Source organism: Notechis scutatus, chromosome 2, assembly GCF_049901735.1.
Source record: "Notechis scutatus isolate UNSWTSFEM ecotype Mainland chromosome 2, rNotScu1.2, whole genome shotgun sequence".
NCBI classification, from domain to species: Eukaryota; Metazoa; Chordata; class Lepidosauria; order Squamata; family Elapidae; genus Notechis; species Notechis scutatus.
Window position 1 is genome coordinate 259,487,409 of NC_142010.1, and position 21,761 is coordinate 259,509,169.

The 21,761-nt window shown below is 43.5% G+C and overlaps 1 protein-coding gene across 2 annotated transcripts in view; it reads right to left on the reverse strand.

Annotated features, from left to right (window-relative positions):
• Positions 1 to 5,726: 5,726 nt before the first annotated feature.
• The window catches only part of SLC14A1 (solute carrier family 14 member 1 (Kidd blood group)), a 45,122-nt gene continuing 29,087 nt past the window's right edge, over positions 5,727 to 21,761 (reverse strand). For both annotated transcript variants that reach the window (XM_087958700.1, XM_087958699.1), the window contains 4 exons: positions 18,724 to 18,871; positions 15,603 to 15,737; positions 10,064 to 10,113; positions 5,727 to 8,211 (listed from right to left, as the gene is read on the reverse strand). In XM_087958700.1, the coding sequence (XP_087814826.1) occupies positions 8,029 to 8,211; positions 10,064 to 10,113; positions 15,603 to 15,737; positions 18,724 to 18,871 (516 nt within the window). In that variant the 3' untranslated portion in view covers positions 5,727 to 8,028. The remainder of the gene's footprint in view (positions 8,212 to 10,063; positions 10,114 to 15,602; positions 15,738 to 18,723; positions 18,872 to 21,761) is intronic.

The window sequence follows — 21,761 nt, forward strand, 5'->3', positions numbered from 1 at the left end:
AGCTACAGTAGACAGTACACAATAGCAATAAATCAAGACATTCTAGACTGGTCACTAAAGCAAACATTTGATGTCAGATTGCTATCTGTCTTGTGAAGTTGAGTTTAGGCAGCAGGAAGTAAAAGACTGACTTTGGAGTTAGAATATTCAAGAGAATATATAATGCAATTTAACACAGCTGGCAACTAGGAGAAGTGTGTGTGTGTGTGTGTGTGTGTGTGTAGGGGAGTACAAGAAATCTGATTTTGAAAATAAATAGCTCTATAACTTATTTATTTGGGCGTGGAGCATGAAACTTCATTAGTGTTGTTGTAAAATTCCATTCGTTCACACTTCTTGTTCCCTTTGTCATAGTCTGCCTGGGATCCTTATGTCCCAAATTTTTAAAAATCAAACGTGTTCATAACAGAAGACAGGTAGTCCTCGTCCTATAACTGAGTCCAAAATTTCTGTGGCTAAGTTGTTAAGCGGGGTTTGTCCCATTTTTCTTGGCTCAGTCGTTTAAGTGAACTGCTGCAGTTGTTAAGTGAGTAACACAATTGTTACATGGATCTGGCTTCCCCATTGAGTTCGCTTGGTGAGAGGCGGTCGCCAAAGGGGGATCCCATGACACCAGGAAACCACAACCATCATTAAATGGAGTTACCAACCTCCTGAATTTTAATCATGCGACCATGGGGGATGCGGCAATGGTCGTAAGTGTGAAAAACGGCCACAAGCCCCTTTTAATGGTGCCACTGACACATTGAATGGTCACTAAATGAACTTTGTGATTTGAGGACCAGTGTTATGTGCTTTAAACCCCCATCAAGCATTTTCACAATAGGTGTAACTATGTAACTCTATATAGGTACATATCAGTGGTGGTATTCAGCTGGTTCGCACTGGATTGTCCGAAACAGTAGCAAGGATTTAGCTTGGGTCGCCGAACCGGTAGTAAGTTCTGGCTGGCCATGCCCCCGACCCAATCGCCTGGTCGCTGCTGGCTCGCTTGCCCCACCCGCTCGAGGCTCGCTCACTCCACCCTCCGGATGCTGGCCCCTTCAGATATTTCTTTTTTTCTTTTCCCCTCCCGATAATCAGCTGTTCAGCTCCATTTTTGCTGGCAGGGGGCTAGCAAAACAAACTAAAAACAAAACAAAAGGAGAAATGGAGAAAGAGGACAGAGGAAAGACAAAGAAAAAGAAGGAAAGATGAGAAGAGAGCAAGGAAGGAAAAATAAGGAAAGAGGGGAAGAGGGGAAGGAAGAAGAAAGGAGAAGGAAGAAGGAAGGAAAAAGAAGAAAAGGGAGGGAAGAAAGGAAAGGAAAAAGGGAATGAAGGAAGGAGGGAAGGAGATTATAATGAGAGTGAGGGAGAGGCCTTAGCACATGTCCACCACAGGTGCCCCCCTAATACAAGTGCCATGTCATGCCCACCATGTTGTCCTCAATCCCCCCCCCGCCCGGCCCTCCGAGGTCAAACACAACTCTGATGCGGCTCTCAATGAAATCAAGTTTGACACCCCTGCTATAATATCGTGGAATGATTCCTATGATATGAGTGTAATAGAAACCCCTTATTAATCCTTAAAGTAGCTTGAAGATTTCTTCTTTCATGGGTGAGTTGAATGCTATCCATGAGTAAAGTCAGCTAACACCCAACCTGCTCTCTCAAAACATAAAGCCCAAGCCAAGATATTTGGGGGGCTTAGACGTAACCCCTAAATCTTTGCTTGTGATTTTCAAAGGATTTTCTCCAGCTTATTTTATCTCTTTAAAAGCCTGACTATATCCATTTCAGCCAGCTTTGTGCTGAAAGGCTATTCTCCTTCTCGGTCCCATCCAGGAGTGACCACACAACAGAAAAGAATACTACTTTAAAATGCCTTGGTAAAACCACACTAGGAATATCGCATCTAGTTTTGGTCGCCACAATATAAAAAAGATGTTGAGACTCTAGAAAGAGTGCAGAGAAGAGCAATAAAGAGGATTAGGGGGCTGGAGGCTAAAACATACGATGAACGGTTGCAGGAACTGGACATGGCTAATCTAGTGAAGAGAAGGACCAGGGGAGACAGGAGAGCAGCCTTCCAATATTTGAGGGGCTGCCACAGAGAGGAGGAAGGGGTCAAGCTATTTTCCAAAGCACCAGAAGGCAGGACAAGAAGCAATGAGTGGAAACTAATCAAGGAATAGAAATAGAATAGAATACAAGGAATTTGTCTTGGTGCAAATGCTCTCAGTGTACATAAAAGAAAAGATACATTCATCAAGAGTCAAGAATCATCAGGTATCACACTTAATAATAGTCATACGGTACAATAAGCAATCAAATCATACTAGGAAACAGTCATATAAATTGTAAGGATACAAGCGACAAAGTAACAGTCATACAGTCACAAGTGGGAAGGGATGGGTGATGAGGAGTGATGAGAAGATTAATAGTAATAGTAGTGCAGACTTTGCAAATAGTTGGACAGTGTTGAGGGAATTATTTATTTAGCAGAGTGATGGCATGGAAAAACTGTCCTTGTGTCTAGTTGTTCTGGTGTGCAATGCTCTATAACATCGTTTTGAGGGAAGGAGTTGAAACAGTTTATGTCCGGGATGTGAGGGGTCTGTCGATATTTTCACAGCCCTCTTTTTGTCTCGTGCAGCATACAGGTCCTCGATGGAAGGCAGGTGGGTAGTAATTGTTTTTTTCTGCAGTCCTAATTATCCTCTGAAGTCTGTGTCTGTCCTGTTGGGTTGCAGAACCAAACCAGACAGTTATAGAGGTGCAGATGACAGACTCAAACATTCCTCTGTAGAACTGGATCAGCAGCTTCTTGGGCAGAAGGAGGGCAGAAGCGCACCAACGTGCCTACCGTCCCTGGCCTATTGTTTCTTTTTATTTTTCTTATATGTATCCATTTCATGTATTCATAACTATGTTTATACTTATGCCTATTATCTTGTAAGTGATTGACAAATCAAATAGATAGATAGATAGATAGATAGATAGATAGATAGATAGATAGATAGATAGATAGATAGATAGATAGAGAAGCAACCTAGAACTAAGGAGAAATTTCCTGACTATAAGATCAATCAAGTTTGCCTCCAGAAATGGTTAAAAACTGGAGATTTTTTAGGAAGTGATTGGACAGCTATTTGTCTGGAACAGGGGTATCAAACTCAAGGTCCATGATGTGGTTGGATCTGGCCCATGCGGCCATCTTGGCAACGGTGAGGGGCCGCCCCATGTTGCTTCAGCCAGGCCCACCCAATCCCGGCGTGCGCGCATGCACACAGGAGGTGGCAGGCAGGTTGTTAAGTGAATTTGTGTGGTTGTTAAGCCAATGCAACTTCCACCCCTGACTTTGCTTATTGGAAGCCGGCTGGGAAGTTCACAAATAGCGACCACGTGACACTGCAACCATTGTAAATATATGTCCGTTGCTAAGTGCCTGAATTTTGATCATGTGACTTTCTCCAGCTCTACTGTAAATTTCAACGGTCACTAAACAAATAATTGTAAGTTAAGGACTCTCAGGTGTGAAAGATCAGGTCTACACATGAAGATCTAATTGAACTGATTGATTGCTACTCATGCCTAAGCATAGGAACTATTAATGGTAGACACCTGTTTAGAGTTAGATAAGGGCTAATGGCACTCAAAGGGGGCTGGACTTAGTTCACTTGTGCTATGTAAGGATTCTAGGCTGATTCCTCTTTTCACTCCACCCCCAGATTCTACCACTCCTTTTCCTACAAGGATTACTGTATGCGTTAGAGGTGAATTGATCTATCTTTCATGCACTTGTAACCATTTTGGCTTGGCTTCAGATAACAGATAATCAGAGTTGGAAGGGACCTTGTAGGTCATCTAGTCCAAGCCCCCTGCCCAAGCAGGAAACCTTACACCATTTCTGACAAATGGCAGTCTAATCTCTTCTTGAAAGTCTCAAGTGATGACGCTCCCACAACTTCTGAGGGCAACTTCTGTTCCATGGGTTGATTGCTTTCACTGTCAGAAAGTTTCTCCTTATTTCCAGGTTGAATCTCTCCTTGGTCAGTTTCCATCCATTATTCCTTGTTTGGCCTTCAGGTGCCTTAGAAAATAGCTTGACCCCTTCCTATTTATTTTATTTATTTATTTATTTTTATTTGTCAGTTGTTTACAAGATAATAGGTATAGGTAAAACATAGTTATGAATACATGGATACATATAAGAAAAATAATAAAATATATAAAAGAAACAATAGGACAGGAACGGTAGGCACGTTGGTGCGCTTATACGCGCCCCCTATAGACCTCTTAGGAAAGGGGTGAGGTCAATAGTAGACAGTCTAAGGTTAAAGTTTTTGGGATTTGGGGAAGAAACTACAGAGTCAGGTAGAGTATTCCAGACATTAACCACTCTGTTGCTGAAGTCGTATTTCCTGCAATCAAGTTTGGTGCAGTTTACCTTAAGTTTGTATCTATTGTGTGCTCTTGTGTTGTTATGGTTGAAGCTGAAGTATTCATTGAAAGGTAGGACATTGCAATGTATGATTTTATATACTATACTTAGATCAAACCGAAGGCGGCGTAGTTCTAGATTTTCTAGGTCTAGAATTTCAAGTCTGGTGGCATAAGGTATTCTGCAACGAGTAGAGGAGTGGAGAACTCTTCTTGTGAAATATTTCTGGACTTTCTCAACTGTGTTAATATCAGATACATAATGTGGGTTCCAGACTGATGAGCTGTATTCGAGTATTGGTCTAGCAAATGTTTTGTATGCTCTAGTTATTAGTGTAATATTACCAAAGAAAAAGCTACGTAATATTAGGTTAACAACTCTTAATGCCTTTTTGGCTATGTAGTTACAGTGGTTGACAGAGTTTGGATCATCAACAAGGTCTTGACTATTCAGCCTGTATTTTATTTTCTGATTATTTTTTGCCAATATGTAGGACAGAGCATTTATTTGTTGAGATTTGTGGCAGCCACGCAAATATTGGAAGACTACTATCCTGTCTCCCCTGGTCCTTCTCTTCACTAGACTAGCCATGCCCAGTTCCTGTAGCTGTTCATTGTATCTTTTAGCCTCCAGTCCCCTAATCATCCTGGTTGCTCTTCTCTGCACTTTTTCTAGAGTCTCTGAACATCTTATTTATAGTGTGGTGAACAAAACTGGATGCAGTACTCTAGCTGTGGTCTTACTAAGGCTTTATAGAGTGGGATTAGTTCCTCCCTTGATCTTGATTGTATCCCTCTATTAATGCAATTTAGGATTGTATTGGCTTTTTTAGCTGCTGCTGCACACTGCTGGCTTCTATTTAGCTGGTTGTCCATTAAGACTCCAAGAACTCTCTTCCAGTTACTGCGATTGAGCCTGGTTTCACCCAGTCTATATGTGTACTTTGGGTTTTTCTTGCCTAAGTGTAAGACTTGACTTTTCTCTACATTGAAATTCATTTTGTTAGATGCTTCCATCCAATAGATGCCATTATTGAGGAAGAAAAAGCTGTTTAATACCATTCAGAGCCTGAAACAATTAAGGGAGACTTGGTGGTGTTTGGTTATAAAATGGTCTAGAACAGGGGTGTCAAACTCATGTCATCACATCATCATGTGATGTATTGTGACTTTCCCCCCCCTAAAATGGGGGTGAGCGTGGCCATCATGTGACACATCCATCCCACGAGCTGCAAGTTTGACATCCTTGGTCTAGAAGGATGAAGGACAAACAGTCCTTAAAAGAAGAAAGGAAACTTGTTTAGTTCATGCATTTTGGTATAGTTTATTATTTGACATTCAGAAAAATATAAAAACCTAAAACAGATTCATTACACTTGTAATAACACAGTAAAGGACAATATATAATGCTGATTGAGTTTATTTACAATATATTTACATGTTGGGTGAGTTTATTTACTGGACTTAGATGAACTTTTCTGGCTGCTTGTAGAATGACTCCCATGAGATCATGAGATCATGAAGTTGAACCTCCAAAGGTTCCTTCTCTTGGGTTTCCCTTCTTCGTTTTCAATATGCTTCTCCCCAACCTCTACATTGCTAAGATGCCCAAAATGAATCCTGCTCTTCAAACTATGATTCAAGCTCATTTATAAATCATGGTTTGGAGACAAGGTATCAGGGCTAGCATCAGGGGTCAGTTTTGGAGGGATCTGCCAAGAATTACAACTTGCAGAGATTTGTGGGGTCCTTGGTGCTCTCTGAGCTTGGTTATTTTCCTTACAAATGTTTCATGACCCAACTAGGTAACATCATCAGTGCTAGTAGGGACTGGGGTTTGTTCTCTCTTTATGTATAGGTGGTTTGCCCTGCCAATATTGATGGGAATATTTCTACGGGTTCCTTGTTTATGGTTTGATTGTCTGAGTTGATAGTTCCTTGCTTGGGGTACACTGACAGAGTAAACCACTAGCCTTTAAAAATAGAGCAAACCCCACTCCCTTCTAGCATTGATGATATTACCTAGTTGGGTATTGAAATGTCTGCAAGAAAACCACCAAGCTCAGAGAGCACCAAGGACCCCACAATTCAACCTTAAGCTGCAAATATTCTTTTCTATTGTAGATATTATAATGAGAATGTCCAAATTTGATCGTTCCACCTTGTCTTTGTCACCTTCTCATCAGGGGTGGGATGCAAATATTTTTACTGCTGGTTCTGTGGGCGTGGCTAGGTGGGTGTGGCTAGGTGGGTGTGGCCAGGTGACTGGATGGGCATGGCGGCTTCTTTTTTGCAGCAGCCACCCAACACTCCATTTTTTTGCCTCCTGGGCCTCGGGGAAGCCTTGGCGAAGCAGTAAGGCAGTGATTCCTGGCACAGTTGATTGTCAGAGCAACTGATCATCGGGAGGAAAAAAAGGAAAAGAAATACCGGTTCAGTAGAACTGGTAGCTGTTTTTTTACTACCGGTTCAGCCGAACAGTAACAGTTTTTACTACTGGTTCGCCTGAACCAGGCCAAACCAGTAGAATGCCACTACTGCTTCTCATCTGATTTGTCCTTTTGGGACAGTTTATAGAAGCTGGGAGAACTGCCTGTGCGGTCACTCATCTTCCAAAGCATTCCTCATGTTGCTTAGAAAAGGAACTGACACATAATCATGTCTAGATTAATTATGTCTTCAATGTGCAGATATACATTTTGGTTAATAAATTGGTAATGCATTGATATGTATATGCAAAGCCTTCTTTGTATAAATTTTGCTCTAGCACTCACCTCTCACTGGTCTCTGTGATGCTAGGAATTAGAGGATGTTGTAAACGTGTCTTATAACAATTAGTTTCCTGAATATTTGTATAAAGAGAATAGCAAGAGCACTTAGACTTATATACCACTTCACAGAGGTTTACAGCCCTCTCTAAGCGGTTTACAGGGTCAGCCTCTTGCCCCCAACGGTTTGGGTCATCATTTTACCGACTTCGGAAGGATGGAAGGCTGAGTCAACCTTGGGCCTGGTGAGATTCGATCTGCCAAATTACAGGCAGCCGGCAGACAGCAGAAGTAGCCTGCAGTACTGCATTCTAACTACTGTGCCACCGAGGCTCTTAATAATGTGTGTCCGATCACACTTGGCCAAATAAAGTATTCATCCATTCATTAAAGTAATCATAACTTGCAGATAACAGCTAAGTTTGTAAATAATAATAACAATAATAATTTCTCTGCTTTACAAGTAGTCCTTGACTTTACGAAGATAATTGGTACTGGAATTTCCATCACTAAGCAAGGCAGTTCTTAAGCGAGTCATGTCTGATTTTATGGCTTTTTAAAAACAAGCCTGAGGAACTCTGGGAGTTGAAGACCACAAGTCTTAAAGTGGCCAACTTTGGACACCTCTGGTCTAAACTGAATTGTCCCACATATATTATGTTCCTTTCCAGATGAATACATTCACTTCTAACTGAAGAACATCTTGAGAGTTGAACTTCTGATCCAAGAGAAGGCATCTACAACCGAGAAAAACAAACTGTCCACTGACAACTAAGTTTTTCTTCCGTTCTTCCTTGGGACGACTCTCTAGTTGCAAGACTGACACTTCGATTTGCTTACACTTTCTCGCAAATGGATTCAGAGCACAGTTTCTTTCTCTCCACATAGTAGGCCCGGTTGGCTTCTGGATAGGTGACTTTGGAGAGAGGCAGCTTGAAGATGGCATCATTGGTGGTGGTTAAGAGCAGGAAGGTGAGCGAAGATAAGCAAAAGGGCCAGGTCCCTATTGGCAATCCAAACTGGAACATAAAAACATCAACATCCGTCAGCCATGTCTTTGGGGAGTTTACACAAAATCAAGAAGGTGTAGTCAAGGTAGAAAAGTAGAAAGCGCTACATACTTTTTGGAATTAAACAAAAGCAACAATGGAAGATATCTACCCCATTGACAATAGTATCAAATGGACCATGATTTAGAACAGACGTGGGGTACTACAGCCCCTTTAAACATCTTCAAGCGGAGTTCATAAATGGTCATCTACCTCCAGCATGAAGCTCTCTAAACCTGTCATGCCCCTGGTGGAGACTGACTCTGAGGGAGAGGAGGAACAGCCAACAGGGAGTGGAAGTGTGGCTCCGGAGGTTGTGGAGGAGGCTGGGGAAGGGTAGAGGCTGGCTGGGCAGTCAGAGGAGGACCCAGGAACATCCCCTCTCCATCCTAGGGCACACAGGGAGGAGAGGATAAGGGAGAGACATGGTCTACTGGGGAGGAGAGGGCCTTGATCCTCTTCATGGGCTGCAGCTGTGACAACTGAATAAGAGGATGGACATGTGTACTGACGAGTGCTGGAAACAAAGCGTGGAAATATCTCTAGTTTATGGTTCCTCTCTGAGTTTGGCGTCCTTCCCAGTGGGTGTTCTGATATCTGTGGACGTCTTCAAGCCCTTATCTTGCCTGGTTTGTATTGTTTTTTACTCTTTATAATTTAAACGGCATTTCCTCCTTCTTGTAACTGCTTGTGTGGGAGTTTTTTTTTAATCTCCAGTCAAGGATATTTGGAGCTTGGAAGCAACCTGAAGGAATGAAAGGGGCTTCCCCTGTTTTTTGTGACTGTGTTTATTTTGTATCCCACCCTGGGTCATCACAAAACCCAATGAATCCCTCACAACACATCCAGGAGGCCTGAGTAATAGCAGCTGTAGTTAGCGAACGTCTAGATCAGGGCTGGGAAACCATATGCCCTTTTATGACCTGGGGACTTCAACTCCCAGAATTCCTGAGCCAGCCATGCTCAGGAATTCCGGGAATTGAAGTCCAGAGGTCATAAAACGTCCATAGTTCCCCAACCCCTGATATAGAACATTGACATCTACGGAGAATTGTGGATCTACTGTCTTGCTTTGGGACTCACTCAAAACATTTATAACAGAGGTGGAAGGGACCTTGGAGGTCTTCTAATCCAATCCCCTGCCGAGGCAGGAAAGACTATACTATTTCAGACAAATGGTTATCCAATCTCTTCTTAAAAACTTCCAGTATTGGAGCATTCACAACTTCTGGAGGCAAGTTGTTCCACTGGTTAATTATTCTCATTGTCAGGAAATTTCTCCTTAGTTCTAGGTTGCTTCTCTCCTTGATTAGTTTCCACCTATTGCTTCTTGTCCTGCCCTCAGGTGCCTTGGAGAATAGCTTGACTCCCTCTTCTTTGTGGCAACCCCTCAAATACTGGAATCCTGCTATCATGTCAACCCCTAGTCCTTCTTTTCATTGAGCTAGACATACCCAATTCCAGCAACTGTTCTTTATATGTTTTAGCCTCCAGTTTCCCTAATCATCTTTGTTCCTCTTCTCTGCACTCTTTCTAGAGTATGAACTGGACTGAATTTTGTGGGAAGAAGGGATGGTGTATTACAGGTACTCCTCAACTTACAACCATAATTTCCCTTGCAATGCATTGCAGTCATTAAGTGGGTTACCATGCATCCTAACGGTTACGCCCTGCAGGTGGGGTGTTGTGAAGTTAATATAAGACAGACCCCCCCCCCCATTTAAGCCACCTGTAATTCTCCCCTCCCAAGGTGAGCGAAGAATTGATAATGATAAATAGATACAAATGCAATCTTTTTTTCTTCGGTTATCAGTGAACGTACCATGGAAAAGATGCGGCCCATCGCTTCTCCCATGTAGGTGGTGAAAAAAGCTGCAAGAAGAAATATAAACATATAATGTTGTAATTTGCTGTAAGAGACTCTGAAATAGTAAGGGGTTAAGGGCAGGGGTGGGATTCAAACATTTTAGCAAAGCGTTCTCTGTCTGGTTCCTGAGTTGGTGCGGTGATGGTGGGCATGGCCTAGTCGGCCTTCTACACCATGGGGGTGGATTTTTGCTCTCCCCGGGCTCTGGAAGCTTCCCTTCAGCCTCCGGGAGGGCGAAAGTGGCCCACCTGGGCTCTGGAGGCTCTCTGGAAGCCAGAAATGGGCTCATTTCCGCCTGTCAACTCATAAAACATTTTGTATACACAGTTTTATAGTTGACAACAGAAAGAAGGGGGGGGGAGTTTCAAAGAGCAGGCGGCAGTGTGGAATCGAAAGTATATTCCATTCATATTTTTTTCAAAGACTGATTAGATGTCTGAAGCTTCTGCCATGCAAAAATCTAATTGGAGAGCATGATTGATGACTCTTGGCTTTTTTCTGTTGGGTGATACACCCAGAGGGGTGAGGGGGAAAAGCAGGGTCAAGGGTGACAGTGAATTACGTATCTCAGAGTTGGCTACACCCAGGTGAGTGCCGGACGTAGATTGCTAACTTCAAATAAATCCTCTTTAGTTTTGGGAGTGTGGCTTGAGGCTCATAATTTAATTGGAGTAACTGCTAGAATCCTGACACCGGCCTTCTCTAACTTCCGGGAGGACCGTTTTTCACCCTCCCCAAGCCTCCGTGCGCACCTTGCACTTACCTGCATCCAAAACGGGTGAAGTGGGGACTTCTGGGAGGGGAGGGGAGAGGTGGGTGGGGCCAGCCAGGAGTGGGATTTGGGGGTTCTCTGAACTGTGCAGAATCCTAGTTAGGGGGGGTCTCCCAAACCCCTGCAAAGCCCCAGCAGCCCACCCCTGGTTAAGGGTCAGGTAGTGAAAGGGACTCCGATCTGTTACTTTGGGCCAGTCCCTCTCTCTCTCGGCCTGACCCACCTCACAAGGTTGGTGTTCTAGGGAAAAGAGGAGGAGGAAAGTATGTTGGAGATGTTCGCTGCTTTGACTTATTTGTAAAAATAACACAGGCAGGATACAACCTCCCCCCCTCCCCCAGATACAGCCATTTTGAGGGGATTCCAACAAACTATTGAAACATAAACATAGAGCAGACTGTTGGGTTTGGACCATATGCTAAGTTACAATAAATAAATACAATAAATAAATATGGTAAAAATAATATAATAAATTAAAATAGTAATTTGCTAAAGCACAGCCATTAAGTTCTTCTGTTTCCTGAGCTTTTCTCCTTCACTTCATTGTCCCAAAGGTGCTTCTTCCAAGAGGCAATTGGACTTTCTGGTGTTTCTTTGAAGACGTTTCACTTCTCATCCAAGAAGCTTCTTCAGTTCTGACTTGGTTGGTGGGAATTACACCATCCAATCAGAACTGACTAAGCTTCTTGGATGAGAAGCAAAATGTCTTCAAAGAAACACCAGAAAGTCCAGTTACCCCTTCAATAAGCACTTTGGGACAACCATAACCTGGATGTCTGAGAATCTCCATAGACACTCCTTCACTTCAGTTCTTGGATATGGGTTGAACTTGGTTGACGGAACATAAAAGGGAATCCGAGGCAGAGTTCATGAAGAAAAAGAAGAAGAAGGAGGAGGAGGAGGAGGAGGAGGAGGAGGAGGAGATAGTTATTCCTTCAGTCATGTCCAACTCTTGGCAATTCCATGGGCCACATCTTCCAATCTTGCATTGCTTTTTTGAGATATTCTTTGTTATGGCTGGGGTCAGCTTTGATGATGTCCAGTTGTCGTGTTCTTTGGCAGCCCGGTTTCCTTTTACCGCTGACTCTTCCAAACATAATTGCTTTCTCCAGTGGCAAAGTTCATATAACACCCGGCTAAAAGTCAGGTTCACTAGTTTGAGGTTTAGCCATTATTATGACCTCTTCACACTGAACCAGAATATGATCTATTGGTTGCACCAGGACATGGAGGTGAACAAAGAAACTGTGTTTGTTCACCTGGCTTTAAAACAAGTTGTGTGAACTCGGCCAAGTCCTTTGATCCTACATGCCTATGGAGATTCTCAGTTCATCCAAGTCATGGTTGTCCCAAAAGTGCATTTTTTTTCAAGAGGCAACTGGACTTCCTTTGTCTTTCTTTGAAGACATTTCACTTCTCATCCAAGAAGCTTCTTCAGCTCTGACAGGGCATAAAAGGATTTATATTCCTTGCAGACAGCTGGTTGTTTGCATTCTTTAAGAGATCATTGCATTCTTTAAGAGGCCATTTGGAGGTTTATCTGTGTCATCAGAGTCACCTGAGTGGTGCTAAAAGAATGCAAATGACCAGCTGTCTGCAAGGAGTATCAATCCTTCCATTTCCCATCATCTAGTCAAAGCTGAAGAAGCTTCTTGGATGAGAAGTGAAATGTCTTCCTGTTGTGGTTCGCCAGCAACCAGTGCAGAAGGCAGCAGAAGCGGACAGTGGGGAAGAACAGGAACCAATCTGGGAGTCTGGAGAGGACTCGGACGAGGGTCCTGCATCCAATGCAGAGATGGGGCCAGGACCAGCTGGGAGTGGGGTGCTGCCTCCGGAGACTCTGGAGTCTGGCAGCAGCGAGGCAGAGGAGCAAGGGGAGCCTGTTCCCAGTGCGCGTGTATGCAGAGCTGCTAGAAGGCAAGGGCAGCTTAAACGAAAGGGTCGACTTGGGAGTAAGTCGATTGCCCCTCCCATAAGGGATAAAAGTCAGGCCAAGATGACAAAACCTTTGCAGGAAGCAAAGCAGTTCAATTGGTTCCGAGTCATCCTTGAAGCTCTTTGTACTTCGGTTGGTTTCCTTTCTAATTAATTTGATACTTCTGTTTTTGGCAGCACTTCACAGAACTGAAAGGCGCGTGCTTATCTTGGGCGACTGTTTGAGCTTAATTCCAGCTGGGAATGAAAGCAATTCCCAGTGTTGCAATAAAATAGGTTTTTTTTTTTTTTTTAAAAAAAACAAGTTTGTGAAGAATTATGGTTTATGAAGCCTGGGTCAGAGCACTTCCAAGAAAAACCAGATAGTACAGTTGCCTCTTGAAAAAAGCATCATTGGGACTTTGATCCTACAGGTATTCCTTGAGTTATGATCCTAATGATGCCTGCGATTTGATGACCCTTTTTTGCGCCGATAGTTAAATGACTCGTGGCTACCATTAGGAGGAAACTGCAATCATTAAGGAGACCAATGGTTTCTTTGATGCTGCAAAGCATCTTAAAATGGGGATTGGTAACCATCCTGATTTCATGACCTTTTTTTGTGTTGGTTGTTAAGCTAATCCTATGGCAGCTCAGTGAATCAATGGTTGTTAAACGAAAGCTGCGGTCATTAAGAAAACCAAAGGTTCACAGCTAAACCATCGTAGAACGGGATCGTAGGACCATCCTGATTTCATGAACTTTATTTGCGGTGGTTGTTAAGAGAATCACTGCTCTCCTCAAGTAAATCTGCGGTCGTTAAGTGAATGCTGAGGTCATTATTAAGCCCACCCATGATTCACTTGTTGCAGCAAAACCATTATAAAACGGGTTGTGTGATCGCGGGACACTGCCAATGACAATAAATGTGGCCTGGTTACCATGCTACATGCCTGAAGTTCAGACATGTTTTTAAGGGGAGGGGGGAAGGGAAGCATCACAACTTTGAATCCAGGTCCTAAGTACAAGTAATCCCCATATTACGAACGTTCCTTTAACGAACGTCCAATGTTATGTGAAAAGCATCCCCTAGCCCGGTGACACCAAACCTATGGCTTGCATGCTAGAAGTGGAACACAGAGCCTCTTCTGCTGACACGCAAGAGCCCCACTGCACATGTGTGCGTGCCCCTACCAGCCAGCTGATTATCGGGTATCTGCCACACACGCACGAAGGGAGATGCACACATGGGTGATGTGCGTGTATGTGCAGAGGCATGCAGCATGTGGGGGGTTGTGTGCACAGAGACATGTGGTGCAGGGAGATTGCGCGCACATGTGCAGGTGTGGGGGAGTCACGCGTGCATTGCATCACTCGTATGCACTTTGGCACACCATGTAGAAAAGGTTAGCCATCAGTGCCCTAGTATTTGCAAACAAGGCTCAAAACCAGGGGTGGGATTCTACCAGTTGGTACCTATTCGCTAGAACCTGTTGTTAACATTCTAAGCAGTTCGGAGAACCGGTTGTTAGACAAAATTACTGGCCTAATCCTGTAAGGAAGGCAGGAAGGAAACATTCTGGTGTTGCTTACAGAAACTGCCTCTCCGTTAACCCTTATTACATTCTTGGCAGGACTAGACTTCCTGTTTCTGGAACTTCTCTGGAGTTTTTTTTCCTCCTTTGCTGGTACTTTTCTTGTGTGGAGTGACCATTCAAAGTTACAATGGCACTGAAAAAAGTGACTTATGACCATTTTTCACACTTACAACTGTTGCAGCATCCCCACAATCATGAGAAGCCAGGCGAGGAGATGCGTGCCTCGATGTGAGTGATATTGAGTTGGCTACACCCCATCAAGCCATGTCCACCCAGTCACGTGACCATCAAACCATGCCCATCACCTAAGCCATGCCCACAGAACCAGTTGTTAGAAATTTGAATCCCACCCCTGCTCAATACTCTGAATCTTGCAACACCACAGCAGTTGTTCACCCTTACAAACAACCACAGAGGCTCTGAAAAATTTGTCCGGACATTGCTGTCCGAAACGAAGCTTCTGGGGTGCAGATCTGCCGCTCAGAAGCCCCATTCGGCCTTCCATGGACCTCCTCTGGTCCATTGCAGGCCAAAATGGAGCTTCCAGGGAGACCTGCAACAGGCCGGGGGAGACGCATGGAGGGCCGAACGGAGCTAGGGAGAGGCGCACGAGGCTGGAGAGAAGACTGCTTGCTAGATCTTTGCAAGTGACCCGTCGCGGCAGGTTGGGGGGGGGAAGCAATTTGGGGAGCACGAGGTATTTCAGTGGGTCAGGGAGGCCCGCTCCATCAGTAGCCCCTCCCCCATGGCCTTCCCCATCCTGAAATACCTCATGTGCCATTAACGAGCCTCGCATTCAATTAGCAAATGCGTGGGCGAAAGGAGGGAGTGTTCCCGTTGAAGGTACGAGATTCACTCCCACGAATCCTTGGGATACGAATGGAATGGACGGGCTCCATGACATTCATAACCTGAGGACTACCTGTGTAGTGGGTTGATAAAACTTAGTGACCATACAGATCAGTAAGCAATCGGTCATACATTGAGGACTATCTGTATTTTAGTGATGTAAAGCAGGGGTCCCCAATGCCTGGTGTCAACTAAAAAAATACTCCTTTCGTCTTTTTAGTTGCCAGCAGAAAGGGAGTGGGGGGGGAAGCATCTACTACGTCCCCTTCCGGTCTGCAGAGAAAAAGTCTATCCATGGACCCGGTCCCTGGTGCCCAAAGGGTTGGTGGGGGCCACTACTTAAAAGAGCCTGGTTACTTACCACAAGCGATTGCCAACGCAAATGTCTGCCAGGTGAGGGCGTAGAACATCCCTCCGATGGCAATGCAGGAGAGGCAGCTGTTGTAATTCCACAACCCGGCATAAATTTTGTTCAAAGGGGAGGCCAGACTTAGGGCTAGAAAGCAAAAACGGATGGAAAACTTGGTGAGCTTGACTCCATAGAGAATACAGCCATCCTGATGGCCGCCTCTCCCAATCAGTAGCTTTAATCCAAAATGAACATGATCCCATAGATCAGTGGTAGCTAACCTTTTGAGGCTGCTGTGCCAAAAAATGTGTGCGCGTTGGCACCCAGAAGGCAATGTGCATGCCACCCATGCCCACTGCACACAATTCCCCCCACCACCACCCCCTTACCTGCACTGCACCTCACAGTTGATTTTTCGGCTGGTTTGAGGCCTTTTTCGGCCTCCCAGAGGCTTGGAAAAAGCCTCTGCAGGCTTTGCAGGATGAATAATAGGCCCGTTTTGTCACTTCCGGTATTACAGGAAGTGACAAAATGGGCCTATTATTCATTCTGCAAAGCCTGCAGAGGGTTTTTTCAAGCCTCTGGGAGGCCGAAAAGGCCTCAAACCAGCTGAAAAAAAAACAGCTATTAGGCGTGCGCATGCGCAGTGAGGTAAGTTTGCCTGCAGCTTGCGTGCCAGCACAAATGGTTCTGTGTGCCACCTGTGGCACGTGTGCCATAGGTTTGCCATCAAGGCCATAGATGGACATCTATGGACATTCTCAATCATCCAGGTTGTGGTTGTCTCAAAGATACAGGAATTGGTTATGTCTAATCTTGGTGAAAAGAAGGACTAAGGGTGATATGATAGCAGTCTTTCAATATTTGGGAGGCTGCCATGAAGAAGAGGTGGCCAAGCTATTCTCCAATGCACCAGAAGGCAGGACAAGAAGCAACGGATGGAGACTAGCCAAAGAAAGAAGCAACCTGGAAATAAGGAGAAATTTTCTAAAAACAATTAACCAGTGGAATGGCTTATCTTCAGAAGTTGTGGATGCTCCATCACTGGAGGCTTTCAAGAAGAGACTGGACAGCCACTTGTATTAAATCTTATAGACTACCCTGCTCAAGGAGGGGGTTGGACTAGATGACCTCCAAGGTCCCTTCCAATTCTGTTAGTCTATTCTATCTGTTTTTTGTACATATATGTATATGTATGTGTACGTGTATGTGTATCTATCTATCTATCTATCTATCTATCTATCTATCTATCATCTATCTATCTATCTATCTATCTATCTATCTATCTATCAATCATCTCTCTATCATCTATCTATCTATCTATCTATCTATCTATCTATCTATCTATCTATCTATCTATCTATCTATCTATCTATCTATCTATCTATCTATCTATCTATCTATCTATCTATCTATCTATCTATCTATCTATCTATCTATCTATCTATCTATCTATCTATCGATACACACACACACACACACACACACACACCATCTTTTCCTCCAGAGTTTTGACGGTGGACGTAATCTCTCTCTCTTTCAACACGGTGATAAACTTATGGGATAGCTGGACTGAGAGAAGGGGACTGGCCCAGAATCAGCCAGGGAGTTTTCTCAGCTGAAAATGGACTTGAATGTGCACCTTCCCACTCCTTGGTCCAGCACCTTCAACACCATGGATGATGGCCAGGTTGCATTATTAAAGGCTTTCCTAGGGTCCACCTTACTCTAGATGATTTTGTCTATGTTCTATAGATGTCGTGGGTTGGTTTCAATGAATTCTGGTTGTTCATTTTTTTTGGGCGGGGGTTGAGTTTGGATGGGAATATAAGATGCTGAGCTTGTCGATCAGAAAGGTTGGCAGTTCGGTGGTTCGAATGCCTAGCGCTGCATAACGGAGTGAGCTCCCGTTACTTGTCCCAGCTTCTGCCAACCTAGCAGTTTGAAAGCATGTAAAGATGCAAGTAGAAAAATAGGGACCCCTTTGGTGGGAAGGGAACAGCGTTCCGTGCGCCTTCGATGTTTAGTCATGCCAGCCACATGACCACGGAGACGTCTTCGGACAGCGCTGGTTTTTCGTCTTTGTAATGGAGATGAGCAGCACCCCCTAGAGCTGGAAATGACTAGCATGTATGTGCGAGGGGAACTTTTACCTTTACCTTAAGAAGAAAAGAAGAAGCTACCCAAGCTCTCCTGAAAATGTGTTATCCCCAAAGACCTTGGTCTTGTTTGGCTTGGGTCATTACCTCACATTTTCTGCCCACCCTCTCAAAAGTGAAGTGTCATCCCCAGCCATCAAAGTTTGTCCATCTTTTGCTAACAAATGTTAATATCGATAAATATGAGATAATCTCAGAGTTTGCTCCATGCATGGCCATCACAGAACATCCCCTCAACGTGAAGCTCTTGACATAATTGGCATTTTTGAGATGCTGGAATTGTGGACCTCTTTTTCTCAGAACATCCCATCAACATGATGAGTAAGAATTCTGAGATATGGTCCAACGCAAAGTTGCTGGGCAGAATAATATAATGCAGGGGTCCCCAGCCGCTGGTCCGGACCGATACCGGTCCGCGGAACAACTCTTACCGGCTGGTTGCTGGCGCCGCCATCTTTTTGGTAAAAAGTGCTTCCGGTGAGCTTTTCCGGTAGAAAGCTCACCGGAAGCACTTTTTCATCAAAAAGATGGCGGGCGCTTGGCTCGTGAGCTTTTCCGGTAGAAAGCCATTTCTACCCGAAAAAGCTCACGAAAGGCTATGCCGCTCATCTTTTTGACGAAAAGTGCTTCCGTGAGGTCACCGAAGCACGTTTGTAAAAAGATGGCGGCGCCAGTTGATGCCGGTACTGGGCCGCGGTGCCCAGCTGATGCCGGTTGGGGATCCCTGATATAATGCCCTCTGCACCACTGTGGCGCAGTGGTTAGGGTGCAGTACTGCAGGCTACTTCTGCTGACTGCCGATTGCCTGCAATTTGGCAGTTCAAATCCCACCAGGCTCAAGGTTGGCTCAGCCTTCCCTCCTTCCGAGGTAGGTAAAATGAGGATCCAGATTATTGGGGGCAAGAGGCTGACTCTGTAAACTGCTTAGAGAGGGCTGGAAGGTGGTATATAAATGCTATTGCTATCTGTCATACCTGCAGGTATTCCAACTGCTGAGCCAAGCACAGCATGACTGAAGATGAGAGGGGATGAAATGAAAACAGCCACCATGACGATGCCACCAGTCCAAGGGTTATCGCAACCATAGACCTGCCCAATTCCTACTGGGATAGACCTTAGGAGCTGTGAAACAAGCATTCAAAGAAAAGAGTTGAAGGCTGTATCAAAAGGACTTCCGTTACGATCTTCAGCAAGTGGCCAATGTTACCTTTTCTTTTAAGTTTATTTTTTATTTTTTATTTATTGAATTAAAAAAAAAGAAATTAAAATGGGAAATTGAGGGAAGGAAAGGGAAAAGGGAGTGTGAAATACAAGGGGGAAGAGAAAAAGAAAGAAAAGGGGGAATTGACTTCCAACTCTTCCTAGCACAGTACACTCCAACCTCAATGTTTTTGCTTTTACATATTAATATATAACTATCCATTTCGAGAACACCGAATCTTCCGAAGCAACAAAAGTCAAAGTTTCATTTTTGTTTTCTTCACAAGCCCAAATTCCAGAAGGGATATCCAAATAAGAACATATTTTCCTCTTTAATAAAGTCTTCAATTTAACCATTCCTGCATAATCTTCCTTGCTGTGGTAATAGTGTGTATTTTTATTTGCACCTAGTCAATCTTTGTGAATGGTCACCATTTTTATTTACAAAATTTATTGTATTCTTATTCAAATTTTTGGCCTTACTGAAAAGTAATGGACCCAAAACTTGTCCCATATCCATGTTTGAAACACACCTGTCAGAAAAAGGCAGCAATAATTTCTCATATTGATCAAGTTTCTTCAATAGCTTAAGACAATAAAAGCATCTTCCAGATGTTTTGGACTACGGTAGAAGTCTCTTCCTGTTAGGAGGCCTCGACTTACGACCACAAATGACCCCAAAATGTCTCTTGCTAAGTGAGAAAGTCGTTAAGTGAGTTTTGTCCCATTTTACGACCTTTCTTGCCACTGTTGTTAAATGAATCACTGCAGTTGTTAAATTAGTAATGTTGGGAGTTAAAACCCACCCCTCTCCTAGGAAAATGAAATATTTTAGGATACACTAAAAAGACAGAATATTTCCCCTAAAAAGAAAAGTAGAAACTCAGAGAGACAGAAACTCAGCCCCCCCCACATACCTTTGCTAATGGACCATTACTCTGACCTGGGCCAGTCTATTTTACATAACAAAGATCTACTCCAGATAGAGCTATAATAGGAATTGCCCAAAGCCCTTTTCATTACATCATCATTCAGCAAGGCTCAACCAAGCCTGGGACTCAAGACAGCCTACAGAGTTGCTCTTGCATGGCCTCATGGGAGTTTGACAACCAATCAGAATACAAGCTCAAATTCAAAGCCCAACAGAGGGTATATAACTAAGGGTCTCTCAGCATCTTGCCCCTTCTTTTTTTCCTTCACCCCACATCTTGAAGCATGTGATCGTCCCTTTCACTTTGGAGCTCCACGCCATGTGATCCTGTCCACCATTAAACCATCTGTCCAAACAGCCTCCATGTTTCCAGAAGGAAAATATCCTTCTGAACCCAGAAGGATATTTCTTCCAACAGTGTGAAAAATGGTCATAAGTCCCCTTTTTTAGTGCCATTGTAACTTCGAACGATTACTAATGAATGAGTTGTAAGTGAAGGACTGCTTACATTAAGCTTAACACCTCTAGAGGGCGCTCTGTTTATATCTATATCTATATCTATATCTATATCTATATCTATATCTATATCTATATCTATATCTATATCTATATCTATCTATCTATCTATCTATCTATCTATCTATCTATCTATCTATCTATCTATCTATCTATCTATCTATCTAGAAGGACATCTTTGTATTTTTAGCCACGGGACTTCTACACCAGCAATCGTCACTTCTCAAAATGTGACTTTTACTCGTGACTTGTCCATTAATCAGACCTGGACTGGATCCGTTCCCGAAAAGTATAAACCAGTCTTTTGTTTGCTCAACTCCAACCAGGAGTGGAGGTGAGCCTTCCCATTCCTTTTGAACAAGGGGCTAATGTCAAACAGCTTTACTCTTCATCTGACCTGGGATGAGTTGAACACGGCAACAATGGACCTATTCTTTCATTAAATCAAATAATTCCTGCCAGAGTCTGTTTGAGCTTGACAGCAAAACAACCACAACTCATTATTGCTTTGGCTAAGTCATCGGGGAATGTTCTAGTAAATGACCCTGGCATTCAACTTATCTCTTGCCGAGATAAGAATAAAAAATAAATAAATATTTCTAATAACTTGTTCATCTTGCATAAATGCTGCCTTTCCCTGCTTGAAATGAAAGGTTTGGATTCCCAAACCTATGGAGGACTCAAGACCTAATCTGTAATTTTTGACAGTGTTTGAGAAACTCGAGGTTGCTTCCAGTTACAGAATCCTTCCTATGTTAGTGTTCCAACTAATCTACTCCAACCTAATAAACTCCGAGACGAGCGTTTTCTCAAAGTTCCATTTTATTTGAGTTGTCATATTGGCACATCTGGGATAATCAGGTTTCCCTTCCCAAAAGAAAATTAGAAATCCATCCCCTGCACCCATCTGTCCATCACATGGTCCAATCAAACTTCATCCCAACTGAAGACCTACCTCCAGACAACCCTCACCAAGTGCAGGGTAACATGACCTTGACTCTCTGAGAAAGAGTGTTGTTATGTTGAATATTCTACTCCACTATGAAATCCCCCCTCCCAAATTTCCAGGCACTGAATGTGGCAGCCTCAAAGCTTCCAAGTAAAATATGGCTTCCAAGGCTGACATCCTATTTTACAAGCATTTGCTCCCCTACAGTTAGTCCTTGACTTTCAACCATTTGTTCAGTGACAATCTATCTATCTAATTATCTATCTATCTATCTATCTATCTATCTATCTATCTATCTATCTATCTATCTATCTATCTATCCATCCATCCATCCATCTATCCATCTATCTATCTATCTATCTATCTATCTATCTATCTATCTATCTATCTATCTATCTATCTATCTATCTATCTAT